The sequence below is a fragment of the Molothrus ater genome, chromosome Z (genome assembly GCF_012460135.2).
Source record: "Molothrus ater isolate BHLD 08-10-18 breed brown headed cowbird chromosome Z, BPBGC_Mater_1.1, whole genome shotgun sequence".
NCBI classification, from domain to species: Eukaryota; Metazoa; Chordata; class Aves; order Passeriformes; family Icteridae; genus Molothrus; species Molothrus ater.
This window is the reverse complement of record NC_050511.2, coordinates 14,400,435-14,423,394: the sequence shown is the minus strand read 5'-3', so window position 1 is coordinate 14,423,394 and position 22,960 is coordinate 14,400,435. Positions and strand designations below refer to the sequence as shown.

The following is a 22,960-nucleotide window of genomic DNA, read 5'->3' as shown; positions in this document are numbered from 1 at the left end:
TGTTTTACTTAAACTTTTAATAAAACTAACTTCAACAAATTAATAAAATTAACTTCAAGGAATCGTAACATATGTCTAACATGAAGACTATGTAGTCCCAAAGTAACACAATACACTAGGGCATGTTTCCACATTAAAACTGGAGCTTCTCACTCATATCATGTCCCATCCAGGCTGTAATGAACGTAAGGGGCTACCTGTGCCAGTGCCTCACCATCCTCACTGTAAAGACAAATGAGCAGCGGGCAAGTAATGTTTTAGGAACAACCACAACAGCTGGTCCAGAAGAAATGGAAAGGTCCTTCTCTTTTCTAAAACTGGCAGCAGAGTCAGAGATACAGGGCAGTAAGGTGGGGCTACTGTAGGGTTTCCTGTAAGAATAACTCCATAAAAATCTTGCCAAGATGACTAGCTCCTGACGTAGACAACAGAAAGTAGGTGCCTCAGAAAGAGTTAACATTTAAGTACCAAATGTCATGATAATTTCTCACAGAACACAAAATGGAATGAGTAGGTAAAAAGGTAACAGATGCTACTTGCTGTATCATCCTGCAGGGAAAAAAAATAAAAATGGTTCCAAGGTCTACAGCCAGAGTTCAGCAGCTCCATGGATCACCTTAACACTTCTCACAGATCAAATTAATCAGGCATAAAGTGTGGCTTATGATATATCTTGAAAGTTAAAAAAAATAAGTCAGTGTTGCATCAGCAATATGACATGAAAATTATAGCAATTCATAGCACATTGCATTTGTTGACATGTTACACTTTTTCCGGGTTTCAAAACTCAGATATAATTCAATCACATGAAATTATATGGCTCACTAAAATAACCTTCAATTAGTCAATTATTCAATTATTATTTTGGGAGACAAAATTATAGTGAAAAATAAGGTTGTTGATGTTGATTAGAGACTTCCTGTGTTGTGTCTGTGCATCAATAAATCCACCATAAAACTCTTGAAAACTGAAGGTCATTGTTCCATGGTCCACAACAAAAATGAGCTTCTGAGAATGTAAAATCAGAAAATTAAATGGCTTTTCTTACCCACATCTGTAATATTTTAATAAGGGGATTAGGCAACTGCTAGTTATTACTGCATGAGACAGCTTTAACATCTGCTTGAGCTTTTTATATTCATTAGCTGTTAGTTTCCCTTCTGTTAGGGATTTTTTTAAATTATGGGTTAGACTGACCATGTAATAGAATAACTTAATTTCATGCTGTGCTGAAGTTCAACCTCAATCTTCTTTCAGGAAACACTTCTTATTGAGAGTGAAGCCCCTTCAGTCCTTCTTTCCTCCAGTTCCTTTGTTGCTTCCTTTCATAGGGAAATGGATGGATAATAACCAGTTTTATGGGGTTTTGTCAACAAGGGACAGGAAAAAATGGTCAGGAGACAGACAAGGCCTTTTTCACAGTATCATGTATAATTGCAAAACATCATACTTAGTAAATGTCATCCTTAGCACATCTAACGGAACCGCATCCTGTATAACCTTAATTTAAAGCCATACTTTCATGTGAGGTTTGATCTTTACAGCATGACTCCTTTAATTATCTGACATACAATTCTTTTCCCCTTTTCTGGCCCATTTTGACCCTCTTATCAAAATGAGTAACAGACATATTTTGTACCTTGTTTACATAATATTCTAAAAACAGATGTAGTTGGTAAATAAAGTTTAACGGCTATTTTCCATATCATTTTCCAATTAAAACTGCTTTGCAGAAGTACAGTCTACAGAGCTCAAAAAAGTGTCAAGAGGTGGGAATTCACTCAGTAATGGAGAATTTACACTGCCATTTCTCTAATAAGCGAGTAAAAATGGGGATTAACATGTAATTTATATATGCTGTGCAGAAAATTGGACTCTGAAGTGCCAGGTTTCAAAGTGATATAGAGGCCTATGTTCAGCCCGTGAGTGTATGGGGTAAAACAAAACTGATGAACTGTCACTAAAGGAAGAACACAAAATGACCTCTTCATATGTTCAATTGAATAATATGATCCCACTCATTCTCAAGGAAAATGTGTCTCCAGGCAAAAGTGAAAAAGACAAAGCAGAACAGTTGTTTCCTCTAACCCTTTTTTCTGATCGCTGTCTTCCCATTAGCTAACATTCCTCACTATCATTGCAACTGGAGAAAACACTCTTTCCTTAGAAGTCATTAGGATGATCACCCTGGAAAAAGGGCTATAAATTAGTCCCTTAATTTCTCAAGTAATACCTTAAATTAGTATTTTAGGATTGTTTCTGCTGCTTAAAAAAAATCATCTTTTTGAGAACTTAGAGCTTGAAATATTATTAACTCCATTTATGGAAACATCTAATTGTGTATTTTCCTCTCAGAAAGAGCCATGTATCAAAACAGCCTAAGACAGCAATGCAATATATCCTCTGGGCAGCTGTAGAGCAGTTGAATTATGCAAGCTATTACCATTTGTAATTCGTTTATTCATAAACCACCCCACACTAATCATATTGATGGAACAATACTCATTGCAAGTCTTATGAAATGAGTATTTGAACTGCACTTCTTAGGTACAGAACAGAGGACTCAGATCTCCTACTACTCAAATGCCCTTCTGTAAAGTTTTCCTGCAAATTTGAAAGCTTACACAAAAACTCACATGCACTGATAGTGCAAAACACTCTTGATTTTGAGCATTTCTTTGAATTTAAATGTTCTGTTTGCTTACTACAAATAACTGAGGCTTAGAATGGAAGATACTGAAATATTTCCCCTCATTGTTTCTCATGCACTGCAGATCTGGAAGACTACCTCAACTGGCACTCTAGAAACAAACCTAGCAAACAACGCCTTCTGTGCTGAGGATATGAAATTCATTGCTATTTGTTTGAGGATGTTTACTATAGATGACCCCTAATCTAAGTCCTACAGACTAAATGTTCCTTCATGGTGCTAATATATCTTCTAGCTTAGTTTCAAAAACATCCAGGTTTGTGTGTTCCAACAGTGCCCTCCAACAGAATCAAAACTTAGCAAGTGGATAAAACCCCAGATGCTGGGGGTTTTAGTCAAACTTCAATACAGAAACAGGTTCAGTCCCCAGTTTCTCTGTTTGAATGGACCAGAATTACATGCTTGCTGCATGATACCAATATAGTGGGATACACATGACACATTAGACTGGAATTTCAGAAACCACATCTTATACAGAAGCAAGATTCTGAGAGACACAGATTGATAGATCACATAATGGAAACCTTGTCATTTTGGAAACCTTGTTATTTTCTAAAGAGTAAAATTGCCCTACTTACAAAAGATTTCAAAGCCAATTTAACAGCACAAAAAATGTACTTCTCAGTACAGAAAGTAAGAAATGTTTCTTTGAAATACCATATTTTATAAATTTCTGATCTAAATTTAAATATAAATCTAAATATAATTAAATCTAAATCTAAATTAAATCTAAATATAATTTCTGATCTAAATAAGTCTCTGGCTCAAGAAGAGTGGAAAAATGATGGAAAATAGTTGGGCTTCAGTTCTGTTTTCAGTCCATCTTCCCCCCACTCATCCCCTCCCTTTCAGCCTCCTCTGATGTTCAATGTGGTTTGTCTAAGATAACACCAGGTGGGTATTGCAGAGGGGACTGGATGCTTGCACAATTAATGCATTCCAGAGATGGGTAAGCACATCAGCCTGCTAAAGGGTATGAAGTGCTGCTGGAGACTGGAACAACTGGGCAAACTGGTCTCCTGAGGTTGCAGGTAATTCCAGTAAAGGAAATTCTAATTACAGTTGAAAAGGAAATTCCAATTACAATTTAAAAAAAATCATTCATTCCCAACTGGAAGAATTGAACACTGTAACAACAGGGAGGCGGACATCTCCACCAAGAAGTTCAAATGAAAGCCTGTACCAATCTAATCAAATTGGATCTGTTTTCAGCAGGGAACTGATGCAAGTTAGCGGATCTTTCCAAACTAAATTTCTCTGTAGCTTTAGTACTGTAACAATTTGTATTAAAAGAAATAAATTTAAAAAAAAAATAAACAGCAAAGGTTGAAGTTCTTAGTGAGTCATGGACACACACTGCAAACTGCAAAAGCTCCACAGCTGAACAGAGACAAGTGTCCTACATACTCTTGTTCTTGCTGCACTGTTTGCCATGGCCTGATCAGATTTTCACAGCCTGCTTGAGTCAGGCTAGAGCAAACACCTCTTGGGTGATAATAAGAGGTTGGAGATAGGGTAGAGAGAGTAAAATCTTCAAAGCAGCAGTCAGTCCACAGGACATAGGCTAGATCTTTACCCTCTGTCACACTACAAACCCGCAGGCTCTCTGTATATGCTTCCCTTTTTCCATTAAGGGGGAAGACAGGTTACTTCATGGGCCAATGCCAGGCTGCAGCCTCTGGAAGAGACCTCCAGTCTGGGCTTCACCAAAGCTTGAGGAAAACATGAAAGGTGTATTGTCAGACTTGTGATATTACTGAACAGACTGTCAGATGGCTAAAATTATTCACTTATCACTCCTTTGAAGGTAGAAACTGGAATCATCACAGCAATCAACTCAACAGTCTTGCAGAACTAAAAAACAGTGGAAGCAAATCTACATGGTATCTGGCTCAAAGGGATAGTATTCATCTCACACTGCAGCCACTAGAAAATTAACTACTCAGTTAATTAGCTAGTCAATTATTATAGGTTTTCTTTTAACTTCTTTAATCTCAAAAAAGCAACATGTATCTTGTTCAATCACTCTCAGTTGTCTAACCCTTTTCATTCACTAGAAAAGCTAAGTGAAATTGCTGTGGTCAGGTGACAATCAAACCTAGAATGAAAAAATGCAAAGAACCAATGCAATTAGAAAAGAAAAAAGAAAAATAATATTTTATTATGATTTCCATTCACTACAGCTTCAATCTTAACATCTTTTGGTGGCAGCTTGATTATTTTAACTTTTAAAAGTAACACTGGACTAGTTAACTACTCAGGAAAAACAACAGAAGAAAACAAACACAGTGATCAACAGAGAAAAATAACTGAATTTTTATTAGCGCTTCAGCAATTATCTAGTGTTCCACGGTAAAGCACATGTTAAAGAGAACCGTGGTACTACTTACCCAAAGTAACAGAATGGGGTTTTTCTCCAAGTACAAATGAAAAAGTGTTCCCCCTCCCCCATTTGCTATTTTTTAAAGAAAAGCTAGATCTTTTATTAGCTGTCTATGAACAGAGACATGATGCATACTGCAGCTGGATACTTGAAGTTTGACAAGACAAAAATTAATGCTTTAGCATGTTAGATCCCTTCAAATCCCCTTTTTTTCTTTTGCTTAGATAGGAGGGATATGGAGAATTAATCCTTTGTCTTCCCTCTTCTCCAATTTCCCTCCTATTTTTTATAGACCTGAAGGAAAAGTTGAATACAATGAAATTGAGAAGCCATACGTGCTACATTCAAATATAGCTGTCACAGTGTTTAAAATTAAAATTCAATTACAAGCCTTTTCCTGCAGTATACAACATAGTGCTTGCATGAAAAATTTTGTCAAATCATAGAAAAGAGATCTGCAAAAATGACAGATCTGCTATATATTGTTACATTTTTAGTGTATTACCTGTTCAAAATCTGTGTTTTAAGTGATCTTCACATAAAAACAGAGGTAGCCAAGAAGAAATGCTGTATTTTATATGAGGTCTCTATGCATGGTGTAATAAAAAAATGTTTGTTCTCTCGACCAAGATGGATTAATTTCAAGACTTTCTTCGTAATAGTTTGTCTTCTCTAACACAAAGACAATGATTTCTTTTTTTGCCTTTTCACCATGGACAGTTGCTGTATCATTATGGAAATATGGCAAATTCATGTTATTAGGCAAATATTTGAATTTCAGTCAAGGATACTTACTAGAATAAAAATGAAACAGCAATCTATGTCATAATTTAAATTTGCTGGACTTATTATGGAAATTAAACAGTGCTTTTAATTAAATTAGCGAAAAGTCAATCAAAGCACTGGATTTTGAGTTTAGTATGTTTCTGTGCTGTCCAAACAATAGCTTATTTATTTAGAAAAAAATTCCAATGAACTTCAGCATCTTAAATATAGAAGCACAGAACAGCTTGGACTGTAAGGGACCTTAAAGACCATCCAGGTGCAATTGGAACCCCATGGGCAGGGAACCTTCTGCTAGACCAGGTTGCTCAGAGCCCCATACAGCCTTGGCAATTCCAGGGATGGGGCATCCACAGCTTCTCTGGGAACCCGTTCCACTGCCTCACCACTCCCACAGCAAAGAATTTCTTAACATCTAGTCTAAACTCATCCTCTGTTAGTCTGAATCCATTCCCCTCTGTCCTGTCACTACATGCCCATGTGAAAAGTCCTTCTCCCGCCCTCTTTGGGGTCCCCTTTAGGTACTGGAAAGTGCTACAACGTGTCACCCATGCCTTCTCTGCTCCCTGCTGAGCAGTCCCAGCTCTCTGAGCCTGTGCACACAGGAGAGCTGCTCAGGGCCTGTGATCAGCTTAGTGGCCTCCTCTGCATTTGTTCCAACAGGTCAACATCTTTCTTGTGTTGGGGGCCCCAGAGCTGAAGACAGCATTCCAGGTGGGATCTCACAAGAGCAGAATAGAGAGTGAGAATTCAAATGTGTTTTTTTGGCATCACAAGAATATTAAGAAAGCATCACTAAGCATCACTACTACTAAAGTAGTAAGTACAATTAAAAGCTAAGTGAACAAACTGAAACACTGTGGTCCAAATTCTGTGAACAGATAGGTATGCAAGACATTCTGCCTGTGCAGAACTGGACCATATTTTTTCTCAGACACTTAAAAAGGCAATGATTGGAAATGATGGACAATTTAGCAGCTGCTTAAAATAGGTAAGCAGTGCAAGTAAATGTACATTTCCTTGTCAGACTTGAAGATTACTTGGCAAGTGCCTGATATCCTGTGTTTCATTTAACATAAGTGTGCACCATAAAAAGTGGAACCGCATTTTAAAGTAAAGTAACTTTCCTAAAATGTTCCTGATTCACAGCATCCATACAATCCCCAAAAGAAAAAGAACATTATGCTTAGATCTCAAATCATGTACACATCTAGTTCAGAGAATGTCCTGAGTTTGAAGGGACATGCAAGGATTTTCTTCTGCTTGCATCTGTTTGAAATTAATTTTTAAGTTTTGATGAAATCAAAAGTTGCATTGTCAATACCAGCCAAAAAACAGCTTTGATGATAAGACTGAATACAGTTTTGGCACAGTATTTTTTAGTGAATTTCCATGACAGAAGTACAGACAGTAAGGAGAAGGAAGTCAGTAACTATTTAAAGATGGCCATGAGTTATTAGCTCCTTCTTGTAACAGCTCAATGTTGACCTTAAAAAAAAAACATTTTTATTCTCTTATGCATTGTCTCATTGGAGATTTAGTTTGAAGGGCTAATCTGCCCATCTTTTTATAAAAGTCTATATCCCCTGACTGAACTACATCTCCTAGGAGTCAATGCAGTCTTCTCTAAAAGCCAGCTGCCTTAGGACATTGAGAGATGCTTCCACCTCTCATTTTCTGTGACTTCTGTGACAAAACTGTAGTCGGCAATATGAGCAGAATATAAATCAGTATTTAGCTTTGGTATGATTCCCTGACTTTGGCCTGCAGGGCATCACAGGTCTTTTTAGCATCTCCCAACAACATGGCAGTATTGGGCTTGTAGAAGATGGGATTGTCCACCGCTGCATAACCAACTCCCAGAGATCTCTTCATTACAATGACCTGCACATAAAGAGTTCATGTTTGAAACAGCAAAGCACAGCCACCACCCTTCCACAAACAAAGGCAACACAAAACCAACAAATAAAGAGAAACCTCTGACCAAAACAGGGTGCTCACTGCTATGAAAATGTATTTCAAATTTTAATATAGAAGATGAATTGATACCCAGACGAATTTCAGAAACATTTTCTTGTTAAATACAGTGTTATATTTCAGATTAAGAGATTGTGGACATTGCACATGCATTTACTTTATTCCATGTAATAAAATCAAAGCATGGCATGTCCACTGATGACCATGACATTGAAGGGTTTTGAAACTTTAATTTTGAAGTGTTGAATTCCCTGATAGCAACAAAATTCAGATAAGTGTTCACACCAATACTTGGTGCAACAGTGTCTTTACTATTCATCTGTATTACTTCATACATAGGACATAAAAAAAAATAGCCAGTTTTATCTATTGAGTGTATAATTAGTTAACCATGGCATCTTTAGCAGAGAAACTGAGAAACTTTATCTTAACTGTGTCCATTTTTATTTCTCAAATTGCAATACATAGCACACTACTATATCAAATTGCAATATCAGCACACACTGCTGATAAATGTATATGCCTGAGAACTTGAATGGATAACCTACAGAACAACTGAGGCCAGGACTTCATTCAGAACAAAGTATCAAAGATTTCACACCAAAGAAACACAAGTATATGTACTTTAGATCAGAGCAAAACTGTTAAGGTAACTACCCTGTTGGTTCAACTTGGACAGTCTAAGTACTCTACTTGTCTCAGCCATGCATTTTTTAGGGGTTTTGTTTGGTTTTTTTGAAGGGATGTTTGTTGGTTTTTAATTACTATTTATTATTTTATTTAAGCATACTATTCATTCTTGTATTTCTACCTCAGTATTAAAGTTGTCAACTATAAACTTAACAAAACAGCAATTATTACAGAAATGTTTCAGGGCTGTGGATGTAAGCAGACCACCATTTATTCTAATCACATTCTAGTAGAAGCAGCCTAATTGATCTTTTCTACTGCAGTCATCATTGGTCTCACTAAAGCACTTGATGATGATTCTAAAATCATGAAAAGTGCATCACACTTGCAAAGCACTGACCATTTTGTTGGACAACCTGAAGAAAAGCTTCTTGTGGAAACCAGAATAGTGGAAGAATCCTGTTAGCTTATCCTACAAACCATGTTTTTAAAAGCTTGCTAAAGGTAGGTGATAATTCAACTCCATTAATCTCACCTGTTTGGACTTCCAGACCTCAAGAACTGGCATTCCAGCTATGATAGAGTTCGGATCTTCCTGAGCTGCTGAATTAACTGTATCATTTGCACCAATTACAAGGACCAAGTCAGTCTCTGCAGCAAGACAAAGAAAATAACACTGATGAAAAACTATCTGAAATTGAAACATTGAGGCTGATGCACATTCTAGGCAGAAGGACCCCTAATGGTTAAGCCTGCTCACAAGTATTTTACAGACTTCCCAAGCAAATTATATGTGAGGGTTCAAATGTGCTGCCAGCTACCTCTAACAAACTACACACGTTCACAATCCAATTCAACCCTGCCACACAAAATTTAGAACCTTTTTATATTTAAATGTGGCTGAATACACACATCACTTCCAAATTTTTTTGTGCCTCGCATTTCTTTTGAATATTCTTCTGAAAAACCTTTAGCAGCAAACTTCTGCCTTTTAAATAAAAATGTAAAAAAGCAAGAAGTTGCCAGTACAATGCTGTACATGACAGAGTCAAGTCATCCACAATAACTGACCTAAAGAAGTAATAATAATTTTCCTCTGCAAGGACAGGGCAGTAAGAGATAAGGATACAGCATTTGCCATTTACTTCACAACTACAAGAAATTAAAAAAAAGCTCCCCCTACCTACCACCCCCACAAAAAGACCTCTAGTTCTCTACAAAGAGAAACTGAATGGCTTGACTTCTTGACTTTCTATTGCTAAAATCCCTGTGCAGTGCAAAAACAGAATCAAATCAATCATCCAATCTAGTGGAAGCTTATGGCTCATGTGCTAACCTGGGAAGTCTTCATTGATTTCATCCATTTCCAGTACAATATCATAGGGAACACCAGCTTCTGCTAGCAGTACGTTCAGCTGACCAGGCATACGGCCAGCCACAGGGTGAATACCAAACCTAAAAGGGAAGAAACTCCATTAATAAGTTTGGACTACTGTGTTTTATACATTAAAACTGTCACCTGTGACTTAGAAGGCTGAGAAGTTCTTAAGTACAAGCACAAATGGCAATTAATGAAAAGAATCTGTTAAAATTTAACAGTTCACCTTCCAAGCAGTACTGTATTTCAAACCTTGTGACAGATTCTTTTGGACTTTTAACAAACGATCCTTTTAACTCCAAAACTACCATCCACATTAATATGTTTTTCGGGTCCTTTACATCACTGAAAACACCACAGTGTTTAAATAAAATTGCCATGAGAAAGGCAAGAGACCATGCCACCTTTCTGAAGCAAAACTACTCCTAGACCTAGAGATGCCCTTAACAAATTTCTTTATTGATTGACTCAGATATGTCTAGAGTATGTACAAGAAACAATTGTACGAACACTTTCAATCCAACAGAAAAATTAACAGCACAAGATTTCAAGCACAAGAGAATGTCTAGCTGAATTAGGTTAACATGCCACTTTCTTCTCCGGATTGACCTTAGGAGGAAATGAAAAGAGGACCAAAAAAAGGATGGGGAGTGAAAAGGTAAAGAGCTAAGAAACAGTTTAAGCATAAACATTTTTTAAAATGTTTTCAGAACAGCTCAAAAACAACTTAGAGAAAATACACTGCTCATGAGTTACTAAAGCTTCAGACAGACCAACAGACCTGGGGTGCTCAGGCATGTATGCAGCTCCCTAAGATTAAAAACCTGAAAAAGCCAGAATGGAGATGTTTAGCTACTGGTTTAGCTGCAAACCAAAGACGTATTTAGTTAGAAGCAAATCTGTTTCCTGTTGTTACTCTTCTGATCATCTACTGGCCCTTACAAGCAAGGAATATCCATGCCTACTGTCATGTGCACTTTCTGTCTTTCCATCTCCAAAGCTATCACCAGATGGAATGCTGACTCATGCACATCAGAAGTGCCTCAGATTAAGATTGTATGGGGCTGAAGATAATGTTTAATTCAGAAGTCTACAGATACTTTGGAAGAGAAGGAAAATAGTCAAGAAAAAGCTTGGATTTTTGAATTATTGGATTTTGGAAGAGAAACTTCTGAACAGAAATCCAAGTAAGTCAGGAATTAAATGAAAGTAATTCAGAATTCTTCAGAAAGGAGAGAATTACTAATAAATCAATTTGCCATGACAGATAGATTGTCATATACTTCTATTTTCAATTCCACTGCAATGGGAATGACTGACGGACCACGAGTGACAGTCCAATCAACTCAGATCACTTGTGAATTAAAGACTGAACAAATACATCCTTAAATGGGCAACTGAGCACTCCATCATCAAGGCAACATTAATACAATAAAATACAAGACAATTGGAACTCCAGCAACAAAATTAAGGACATATGATTAATCCACATAATACTAGATATAATACAGCTTTAAGCTCTAGGTCAAAGAGTAGGATAAAAGCTAGTTTTAGAAGGAATGCTTTTAAAGAAGAACAGGAATAGATTGCATTCAACTAGTAAACATTTGGAACCCTGTTGCAAAGGCTAATACCTAGAATCAGAAGGAGAGTAAACATACAGCACAAATTACTAACAGCTTATTTTTCACACCACTCACTCAGTAACACAAGCCATGTGTAGTACTGCAGATAGATCTTAAGTATACCAAATTTGATCACTAACAGTACAGTAGGAGAACTCTTATTCTGAAGTACCCTTGAGAAAACTCATCACTCCTCTGGCAGTGAAAATAGATTTTCCAACAAAATTCTTTTTTGTGTCTAATAAAATTATTTGAGTGCCTTTGTGACCAAAGCTGCTTTGGCAATACACAAAACAAAACACTCGTGAGGTTTCTATTAAGTACTATATACACATACAATCTTATTTCAAGGGCTGGAAAGCCAAAATTTAAGCTGCCAAGAGAATGAATTTCACCTTTGACTTCGCCATTCCTGGCAAGAGGCAAGGAAAGAAGGAAAGAAAGGGCAAATTATCTTCATACAGGAAGAGTTATGGCATGAACCATCAGTAGTTAGAGACTTCTGACAGACTCTGCTTGAAACCACATACTGTGTATTCAAAAAGTTTGAGAAAGCTGCTCATACAAAAGCTTTTTTGGACAAATATTGAAGTGACTCCCAAAAGTCTGCTTGTAAGAGTCTGTTAACCAAATATGACAGTAGTCTGCCAGTACTACTCAAAACTGGATGTGCAGGAATGCAAAAAAAGAGAAATTTAAAATTATAGCTTCTCTAAGACACTCACTATGTCACAAGGTAACACTTCAGACACTGAAATCAGCCTATCCAATAGAAAGCAGGATTCAGAATTCAGGTAACCATGCAAAATAGATACTAAAAATCCTTGATGGCTCCTAATAAGTCTAATAAAAGCAGCAATCTTGTCTCCAACTCACAATAGCAGCAGTTCTTCAAAGTTACGTGCATTTCAGCAGGAACATTTTGTTACATATGCTGTCTCAGATGTTCATAACATGAACCTCATTCATATTCAAAAATTTAACACAAATTATTTTAAAAGGGAAACATGTTTTATGGCAATAGTGCTTTCAAGTGAAAAATTGCGAAGTTTCTTTGATACTCTTTTGTCATCAGTAATGCAGGAACTCCCTTAGATTGGTTTCTTTAAAAATCAAGAAGAAATCTTAAATCACAACACATAGTTGTGTATGACTTGAAGCATTATTCTAGTATTTCACTGAAACACAGAATTCAACAAGAATTTTTTCTTTTGACCTTGAAAACATAATGTGGGGCTTGCTTACCACCAACAATTGTCAAATACTGAAGTAAGTGTACATCACCTTGCTACTTAGACTTCACAGGTAAACAGCTTGAGGCAAGGATATTCAACTCTTTTAACTAGCGTCTACTGAATACCTTTTAGTTTTATAGTTTTATAAAGACAACACAGCACACAAGTTTATGTTTTGAACTTTTTTAAGTAATACAAAAAGTGCAGCATTTTATTTTAAATTTAGACAAAACATCTAAAACTCCTGACATACACATATCTAGCACTTTCAGCAAAGAAAACTGCATTTGGAGTTGAGTGGGATAGAAAGGACTGAAGGTGGCTGAAGTAGTATGAACTCAGCAATATCAAAAAGAGAGCTATAGCATGAAAAATGATTGAAAAATCTCAAAATATAAATTACTTTTCATACAGCTTATAAAGTCAGTATCTATCCTTATTACAGCTGGCTAAATAACATTCCTGTAATCAAAAGTGAAAGAGCTGGCTCGCAATAGCAGCACCTAACCCACAACAGAAGTGTTTCAAGATCACTTCATCAATGTGAAGATAGGGTTCCAGTCATTATACCAGAGCTGGGCAGAGCAAAGTAACATCTGCCTGGTGCCTAAGTGAGCTTACTCAACAATTTAAATGTCATATTTGCCCAAGGGTTTGGCTTCACTTACAGGTTCTCACATCTCATTCACTTTATTTAGACACCTCTCTGCAGCTCTGTTATCAGTAAAAACAAGAATCCATCACTCTAGGTAACGGGAAGGGAAAAAAAGCCACCAACAAACTATATGAACAGAGAAGTACATCATTCAAGTATTCCACATCTTGAATCCTGCCATGTAACAGTTGCAGTGCAGCATGACTTAAGAGTATAATGTTTATCATAGGTATGGACAACTGTAAGTTACAAGCTAGCCCAGCTAGCTTAGACTTACTGTCATGCTGAAGGCAACATATGCCCCCAAAACCAGTCCTATGGCATGGATCCAGCTTGGTGGCTCTGCTGCAGTCAAGCCAGTTACATTTAAATTAAGTTAGACAGCTAAATTACACATACTTAAGTAAGGGCTGGTACTGGCTCCCTATTTCCAACCACTATAGCTTATGACAGCAGGGGCAAGATGCAGATGGATCTTAGCTCTGCGCAATAGCCTTCCCAAGAACCCAACTACAGGCAAAAAACAAGACCCTGCTTCCACAAAGCATCATATACTGACCTAGTAAGGTCATCCAGAGGCGAGCTGACACATATGGAACCAACAGCCCACCTACAATACTCCCCCAGGAGAACACAGTTACAGCTGCATCCTTGCAGAAGCGATCAGGCACTGCATGGTTCGCAAGTTCTAACTATAGCAATAAAGCACTGGAGCTAAACAGACCTGTTGGACTTCAGCTGTCCCTTCATGTGCAGCATTAATAATTCAGAACCCACACACCAAAGTTGATTACAACAAATCAAGAACTGACACACAGGTACAGTTTCTGTTTTCGTGCTGTGTATAATAACTCAGCTTCCCAGAAACCTGCACCAGCACAAACTGTCCTTATGCTTCCTCTCATCAGTGACAATAATTTCCATCTTGCACGTGAGCTACACAGTGTGTTAAGGCTGCTTGGGACAGCATCTTAACGGCTCATCCTTTAAAATTCTTCTAGATTTTCTTGTAGAGCCACAACAGATGATGGTTTTAAATTAATACCATAAATAGTTTTAGGTAATCAGGCTTATTTATTAATTTGCAGATAAATGTGTAACTGATACTCACACACATGTTCTATTACTTACAAGAAATTAAAGAGTGGAGAAAAAGATCAGAACACTAAACACATCTGATTAGAGTTCAACCACTGACATATCAATAAGAAAAACTTTAAAACACAGGTACAACATTAAATCAATACTACCATATTTTCAAAAATGTAGAAAACTCTTGTTTTCATGTTGTTCAAAAGTAATTACATTCTCCATCATTAAAAGACAGAAATCCAAGTCCTTCAAGATATCTACCTTTAAAAAGGTAAAAAACCCCAAACCAGCACACTAACTTCCTAGCAACTATTTTGAAAAGCTGTTAAAGAGGCGATGTGCATGTCCCTAAACTATGAATTCCCAGAAAATCAACTTATTAACTATGTAATTATTTAGAAAGTCTGCATGAAGCATAATTTTAGGAGTCCTTCCATACCAAAATGAATTTTTCTTATCAAGAACATCTTATTATGCAGGAGAACAAGACACATTGACAGAAAATGTCTCAACAAAGTTATACTGTGGTAAAAACTAGGACAGTTACCAGGATGTGGATATGGAGAGCATCAACAACCCTTGCATATATGAGAACATACAGTTTTAGACTGTAATTATGTTTTTATATACAAAGTTACTACAGAACATAGTTTTATTATATTGGAAAAATCAGAATTTCACAACCAGAGTTCTACAAACAACATTATATGTGAACTTCAACATTACTGATGAACTTCAGTAAGGCAAGAACTTTCAACAATTTACTTACTTCTAACTTTGCAGAAATACAACACCAGTTGTAGAACAGCCATTTCCTCTCCAAGGCCAATAGATTCAGGGGGCTATGGGATTTAGCCTATAAAAAGTTTTGTTGTTTATCCATCCATGACAAGGGAAAGCTATACTCAAGGCTCAGTAATATCCAGCTTTCTCTGTGACTTTACTAATGCATTAAAGATGTGATCTGCTGCAAAACCATCTCAAGTGAGCAATGATGTTAGCTATGCAACTGAGTAACTAAAACAGTCTAAAGTTTCCAAAATCTCTCCTGTATTTCTAAATTTAAATCCTAGTCAAAGGTTACGCATCATGTTATATAATCTGCAGTCTTCAATGAGAATGTTATGGCTATAGGCAAAGCAAATTAAAACAACAGCTTCTCTGGATCAGTGGTGAGCCATGAAACAAAAAACCAGACCATATGACAGTCGCAATTTTTCTTGGCACACGATGGGCATTACAGACTGATGCAACCCTGTGTCCATGCTGGCAGCCCTCCACAGCGTGTGTGTATGAGAGTGTCACTACATCTGGATGGTGAGTGCATTAGGGTCCCGAGGCACTCCAGGCCTACTGAAACCAGAGGACAACAGCTGCACTCAATGAACACCATGGGAGCTCAGCAAAGTGATGAAAGGCCTGAATTACCACAAACTGTAAATACAGATTTATTTCATTAAAATACTAGGTAACCACTGCAGCGATCTCTTCCTGAAATTGATTCATTTTAAGTATAAGCCATTTATTTCAAGGATTCGTTCACTTTTCTCCCCTGCAAAGCCAACATAAAAGGCAAAACCAATTTTTTTCTTTTTTTTTATTTCACCAAGGTTGGTCAAAAAAGAGCTAACCCCCCAGAAGCACTAAAAGGAAAGCCAGAAGTGTACAAGACTGTCATCACATTAGCCATGAAAGGGTTTTTTTGTTGCACAACTAAGGCGCCTTCAAATGCGATCTGGACACAAACAGAGCTGTTGCTAAACATGGAGAATCTAGGTGTGAAGACTGTTCCAGGAAGCAAATACACCACCACAAACCCTCATTTCTCATGTATGCACAAACAAATACATCCATAAAGCAATTTTATATGCAAAATTGCAAAATCCTGGTTAAACACTAACAAGTTATTGCTGCTAAACCCTAGAACTCTACTGTTACCTGACACAATGCTGTAATATGCTGCAAAAGCTTACAGGCAACTTTTTAATAAGGTTGGAAAAGTAGTGGAAGAAGAAAAACAAAACCAAAAAACTCTAATTACTAGAGGAATGATTCCAAAGGGAAGTCACCATCTAATTGAAATAAACATATGGAAATCAGAGAATGAGTCTGGCTAACCAGCATCTGCCAAAATACATTGTTTGAAATGAAAACTGAGCCTCAATTGATTTTAAAATATTAAGTTATCATAAATAGAAAACAAGCAAAATTTCAAACAATCAGCAAGATAGATATAATGTTTGCTTTCCAGTACTTTGAGAATCTATAAGGTCTACAGAAAAACTGAAGGAGGAAAGGACTTGAGGCCAATACTGGAAACCTAAGAATTATCTTTGTTTTTTGGAATAGCACTCCAGCAGAATAAATTCATGCAACTGGAGACATGCACTCCCATAATCCTTTCATGAGATGCTCAACAAACTCTAATAGCAGTCTTGCCTGCAACAGCAAAATCTTACAGGAGCCCCATAAGTGTAGGATAAGTTGCTTAATGGTTAGGACTATCTGCCATAAGAGGAGAGGCTGAAATCTGGGATTCTTCTGCCTGCAGAAGAGAAGGATCAAGGGAATCTTATCGCTGTATATAAATATAGATGAAGGGCATCTATATTAAAAAAAGATAGAGCAAAATTCTTCTCAGGGATATTCAGGGAATGGGCAAGAGGCAACAGCTGCAAATTGCAACACAGAAAAAACTGGTTTTACCCTAAGGATGACTAAACATCGTAAGAAACTGCCCAAAAGAGGTTGTCAGTCTCCATCAAGATATTCAAAATCCAATTGGACAAGATTCCAGGCAACTTCTCGAGTTGATCCTGGTCTGAGCAAGGGGGCTGGATGAACTAGATAATCTTCAGAGGTGTCTTTAACTTTGCTATTCTGTGCCTCTGTCAATGCTGAAAAAAAGGTTAAACCAAAACTAGCGGTTTTAATGGAATGAAAGAAAACAAAACAAACCACCTGTAATACTTCTCATCAAGAAAAGCACTTACCTAACGTTTTTCCCTTGTTCTCTCAACATCTTCACCAGATCAGCTATTGGGTACTGAGCTTTTGCTGCACACAAGCCATAACCTGAAAGAATTCCAAAATTTTAACATATTTTCCTGTTTTAGTGCAGAAAGACCAGGTGCAGACAATAAGCGCACCTTCCACACACAGAGATGTTCTCATTATTAAAAATAATGAAAGAAATTTAAAAAACACACATCAGATTCTCCTACATTCCCAGCATGACCACTGTAGTTAATCTCTTTTTTGATCTCCTGACCACTTACAGTGATTTGACCAGTCAAACTACAAAAGCACTTATTTCACCTTCACAAAAAGACATGTTCCTTTCTATATCAGAAAAGGATGTTTCAGACAGGTATTTTGAAAAATTGATAAAAGGGTGACTGTCAGGTTACTTCACAACCATTATCCTCAACAGAATTTCAATCTGCTTAATGCAAATCTAGTCGCTAGATATGGCTTTTAGCAGCAAATAATGTTTTCAGTCTCTCTGAGCTAATTCATCAGAGCAACCATGTCCAGGATAAAAATAAAAAACATTTATTATTAATGGTGTGCTCAAGGTTTGACCACAGGAGAAAGAGGCAAACTCCTTCAAGACGATTGCAAGCTTCATCAGAAAAAAAGGTAGCTTACCAAATTAGAACCCTACCTCACTGATGGTCTCTTTAAATTTGAAGCAAAATGAAAGATAACTTTGTATTTTAGCATTCTTCACATTCCAGTGCTAGAATGAGTTTAACATGATAGTCATGCCATTTAGTTGAAGGAGAAGTCTTAAACTGTCCCCTATCTGAGTTTTCCTTTCAGGGAACGTACTACTAAATGATGTGAACAGCCAACATAATCATTTCAGACAATTCAGGTTTTGGTTTTCAGGTTGGGTTTTTTTACTTTAATTATAGTATTTATATTTACCACATTTTGGACAGGGGTTTTTGGCCTTTCTTTTTCATAAACAAATGCAGAACTGACCAAGTACACATGAGAAGTGTAAACAAAATCCTGTCTTTCAGGATTTAACAGATCTGTCGGTACAACTGGTACCACTGGTACTGTAGTTGTGCTTGGAATTCAGTTAATTTTGTGTACAGCTGTTATGGTGTAAGCTTAATTTACAAAAGATAGTCTTTGTTCTGAAGAATTTAAAATGCAAATAAAAAGGACAAACTTTGAGGACACATACACAAAGAAAAATGAAGTGGCACACATCTCTGCACAGGAGAATGATATCTGACCAGGGAACAAAAACAAATCACATGGACCCAGTCAACATTTGATATGCTGCTGCCATACTGCAACCTCTTTGCTGCTACCTTTTTTTGGTTTGTTTTGTGTTTTTGTTTGGTTGGGATATTTTTTTTTAAATCACATCTTCAGAACATCTTGTTCTATAAGTCAAGAGAGTCTTACCTGGAGTAATAATAATGCTATTAGCTTCTTTTATCATTTCAACTGCATTGTCCAAATTGATTTCTGTGTGAGTTCCAGTAATTTCCATGGGTTTCCCACCAGCTGTTGATGCAGTGCCATAGCCCCCAAGAATCACATTTGCAAGGGAACGGTTCATAGCCTAAAAGATAGGATGGTTTTGGTCATATAAAGATGAAATCCAAATATAAAGGTGAGACTCCACAAAGAAAACTTCTGAAAAAGACTTCTGAAAATATTGAAGACTTCCTGACAATAGTCTTTATAAGCTGGTTTTGCCTTCTTATAATCCAAAGACTCTTAAAACAGGGTCTTTAAAACAGTTTACCACGGCCATCACCAAACATCAGCTTCGAACACATTACATTACACACATAGTGGGAGAGCACCAATATTTCTCCAAAACAAAGAACAAAACTATGCAAATAGCAAATATTGGTCTCTTTTTGTTCTTAAAAGGGAAGAATATGAAAGAATGCATGTTTGATGACAGAGTTTCTAAAAATTTTTTTACATTGGTATATACACACACACATTTTTCCAAGATATTTTCCATAGTTTTTAACCAATTTAACATGTAAGCACAGCACTGCTCCATGACAGCATGGAATCCACAAAACTCTTACAGGTAGTACTGAAGCAAAACTGCTACAGCAACAAAACAGGAAAACACAAAAGCAGCTAATCAGCCACACTGAACCAGCCACATTGTAAAGAACTGAAGGGGGCCATTGACTTACTGGCTGACCACCAAAGGAAAACAAGAGATTTTAACTAGAATGTTTAAGAGAAGAACACACCCTGAAAATCTGGCTCCATTAGACACATAGCCAGGAAAAGCCATTGGCTAAATGCTTTCTTTGGCATGCCTGCTTGTGACTGTGGTCGCAAAGCAATATCTGTCAATAACTGGAAATAGGAAAAACTTGTAACTGCAGGGGAGAAAAAACTTTAGAAGCAGGAAAGGAAGAGGATAAAATGCTTCTTTAATTACACATATGAGTCATACATCTTCTGTACTAGCTGAGAAGCCACGACAAAATTTAGGAATGAATCTGGAGAGTCACAAATATAAGTAGGAGGAAGCACAAAATTGTGCTTTCAGATGTCCATTCTCCACTGACATTTCAAATCATGCAGCTTCACAGTTTTTTTACTATAGTCTCAGAAGACGTGCCATTCTTTGAAATTTATTATCTAGCAAATAAGCAAAATGATGATGTTAGAACTTCTGTTTTTCCTGAGAAGTCCTCACTGTTTCAGATACTGCAAGGGATGCACACAAACACGGTGACATCAATATTTTTCACTGTCTGCAGCACACACTATTTCACATATACCCTGAGAACGCACTGCCTTTGGCATCTATCTCAACATTTTAGCAGTTGTGTCAGGTAAGACAGCCTAGACAGAAGAATACCCTCTGCAGATGTTGCACATGCCAAGCTTACAGGGAGGAGAGCACTTCCTACACATATCTACACCAAAAGACAACAGTTAGACCAAGTCAAAGGGGGAAAAAAAAAAAAGAAGATAAAATATTATTAGAAATCTGAGAAACAGCTAAAAGCAAGTATAAGATTGAAGTACCCTTGCCTGGCTCCACTGCAAAGAGCCAAGAACTTCCAAGAGAAAATGCAGAAGGCAGAGAAGAGCCAAGACCTTATCAAGCAATCATTAACCAACATATCTGGGACAGTGTGAAAACTCTTCTGTAGCCTCTTCCACTTTCTTTACCACCACACACCACAAATATGGAGGTATAAAGTGCAAGCTTCATCACTCACTGATAATCCAACAAGTGGCAAAAAGCCCTCTACGCTGAGCACAGACAAATAACAACAATGGTCAGGAGTTTACAGTCCAGGGAAAATTAAATACCTGAATCCTGAGAACTGCAAGTGCTTCCACTGTGCCCACAGAAACTTCACAGCTAGTATACACAGGAATGGTCAGCATACAATTTGTAAGACTAACACAATTTGTCCCCTCTCTTGCTCTGTTTCATCAACCCAGTTAACGGTTCCTCTTCAACCTTTAAGTTTCTTCTGCATCCGATAATGAGTCTAATACCAGAATTGCAATCATCAAATATTCCCTCTGGGTAAAAAAGGAGGGACAAGGACATGCTAACAATCAAGTGTTCTGAATAAAATGTATTGTGTTGGTGTCTTAAAAGAGTCACAATTCACAGGATAAGCAAACAGTACAGGCCTTTGCTTTTTGAAATTAAATTCCCTGTCTTTAACTCAGTTATCAACTGAGGCTTTAAAACATTAGCTGGACTGACTTTGGATAATTAGGTAAGTGTCAATAAATATACTAGTTTTGACAGAAATCATACTAAAAAGTAGGGGGGGAAAACCAAACCAAATAAAAAACAAAAAAAACAAAAAAAAATCCAAAAAACCAAACTAAACAAACAAAAAAACCCCACCCAAAAAATGAAAAAGCAAAAAAAAAAAAAAAAAAACCCAACCAAAAAAAGAAATCGACAAAAAAATCCCCCCCCTAAAAAACCTAAAACCCACAGGAAAAAAAAAGGACAAAAAAAGGGGAAAGGGAAACTTTTGCTTCATTAGCACAGGTTGAAACACCAAGTGCAGAATTTATTGAAAGTCTTAAGCATTTCCTTCTCCTGAAATGCAGCTTCAAGACAAGGATACTGAATCCACCGATTATAACAATGCTTTCTAAAGTAATGATTTCCATTAAAAGAAGTATAGCAGAAAAGAAAAATTCTGGGCTAAGAGCATGTTATTCTGCTTACTGTGCAGAAATCATACAAAATAATTTTCATTTTACTGGTTGATAAACTTCAGTTGTCTAAGCTTATATAAAGCAGCACAAGATTTCTAGACACTACCTCAAAAACTAAACTTCCTGTAATCTGAGAAATATTGGGGAAAGCCACTCTGTCACTGCCTAACTATTTTGCTAACTACTCCCCCAGGCTTCCTATTTACCTAGGTTCCTCCAACCAACTCTATAAGTATTTCAAAACTCTCTTGTGAGTGCTAAGAGAGTGAGCAATATTAAAAAAGGAAAGAGACAGTAAAACAAAAATGAAGGTATAGATAGATTACCGGTAAACACACACCAAACAGTTCACATTTTCCCTGAAGCTTACAGGAATTTGATTCTTAAAAGAGTTTTTATACTTGTGTTATCCATAAGCACTATTTTTCCACTGATGTGGACTAAATTCCTGAATGTATACAACTAAATACATGAGCTACATAATTTGATTTCCTTTTCATAAGGAGACAGAAAATGCTCAAGAAGGAACAAGATTCTTTGAAATTCATACTTAGAATTGTTAATTTTAACTCACTTTCATGTAGTTTTACAAGAATACCTTTTTAAGTTTTTCTGAAGTTTTTCCTCAAGAATGATGAAAAAGAATGATACTGAACACTCCTAAAATGGTAACAATACTATTTATCAGTGGAGACGAAGTAAAAGATGTTTGTCAGAGCTGACCAGAGGAAAACATCAGACAGGTGATCAGTGGCACTGATCACACAAGAGCACAGGGGCAGAAACAAAGCAGGATTACACAACACAGAATGAGAAAGTTGGCAGCTGTGGCACTGCAAACTGTTCTCTTTAAACCATTACCTCTCCATCTTTGAATACAAGGCCTTTATACAAATGTTGCAGAGAAAAGGAAGTCATTACTAATAGCACAATGCAACTCACACCGAGATGAAGCTCAAGCTTGCTGACACACAGCACTGAACTCGTGCAGGCCTGCTGCCACCCCGTGGTACTCTAAAGTAGCTGCTCTGAAGAAAACCAAACTGTACTCCAAAAACCAAACTGTAAATCACTGCCTAACCAACAAACACACTTCTTAAAGCAGCTCCTGCTACATATTAAATCTAGCTTAAATTTAACCACATTTCAGAAGCTGTATGACTGAAAAAAAATAGCTGACCACAAGTAATCATACTTTGAACCCAGATTCAAATCCTTAATGCTTAAGTCAATGCAAGGGCTTTCCTCAGTTTTGAGATATGTCTCTCACCAAATCAAAAAAAAAT

General features: G+C 36.9%; 1 protein-coding gene across 5 annotated transcripts in view; it reads right to left on the bottom strand.

Annotated features, from left to right (window-relative positions):
- Positions 1–4,840: 4,840 nt before the first annotated feature.
- Positions 4,841–22,960, bottom strand: part of NNT (nicotinamide nucleotide transhydrogenase) — a 42,825-nt gene continuing 24,705 nt past the window's right edge. For all 5 annotated transcript variants that reach the window (XM_036402625.1, XM_054517816.1, XM_054517818.1 and 2 more), the window contains 5 exons: positions 18,897–19,056; positions 17,462–17,543; positions 9,820–9,938; positions 9,019–9,134; positions 4,841–7,760 (listed from right to left, as the gene is read on the bottom strand). In XM_036402625.1, the coding sequence (XP_036258518.1) occupies positions 7,611–7,760; positions 9,019–9,134; positions 9,820–9,938; positions 17,462–17,543; positions 18,897–19,056 (627 nt within the window). In that variant the 3' untranslated portion in view covers positions 4,841–7,610. The remainder of the gene's footprint in view (positions 7,761–9,018; positions 9,135–9,819; positions 9,939–17,461; positions 17,544–18,896; positions 19,057–22,960) is intronic.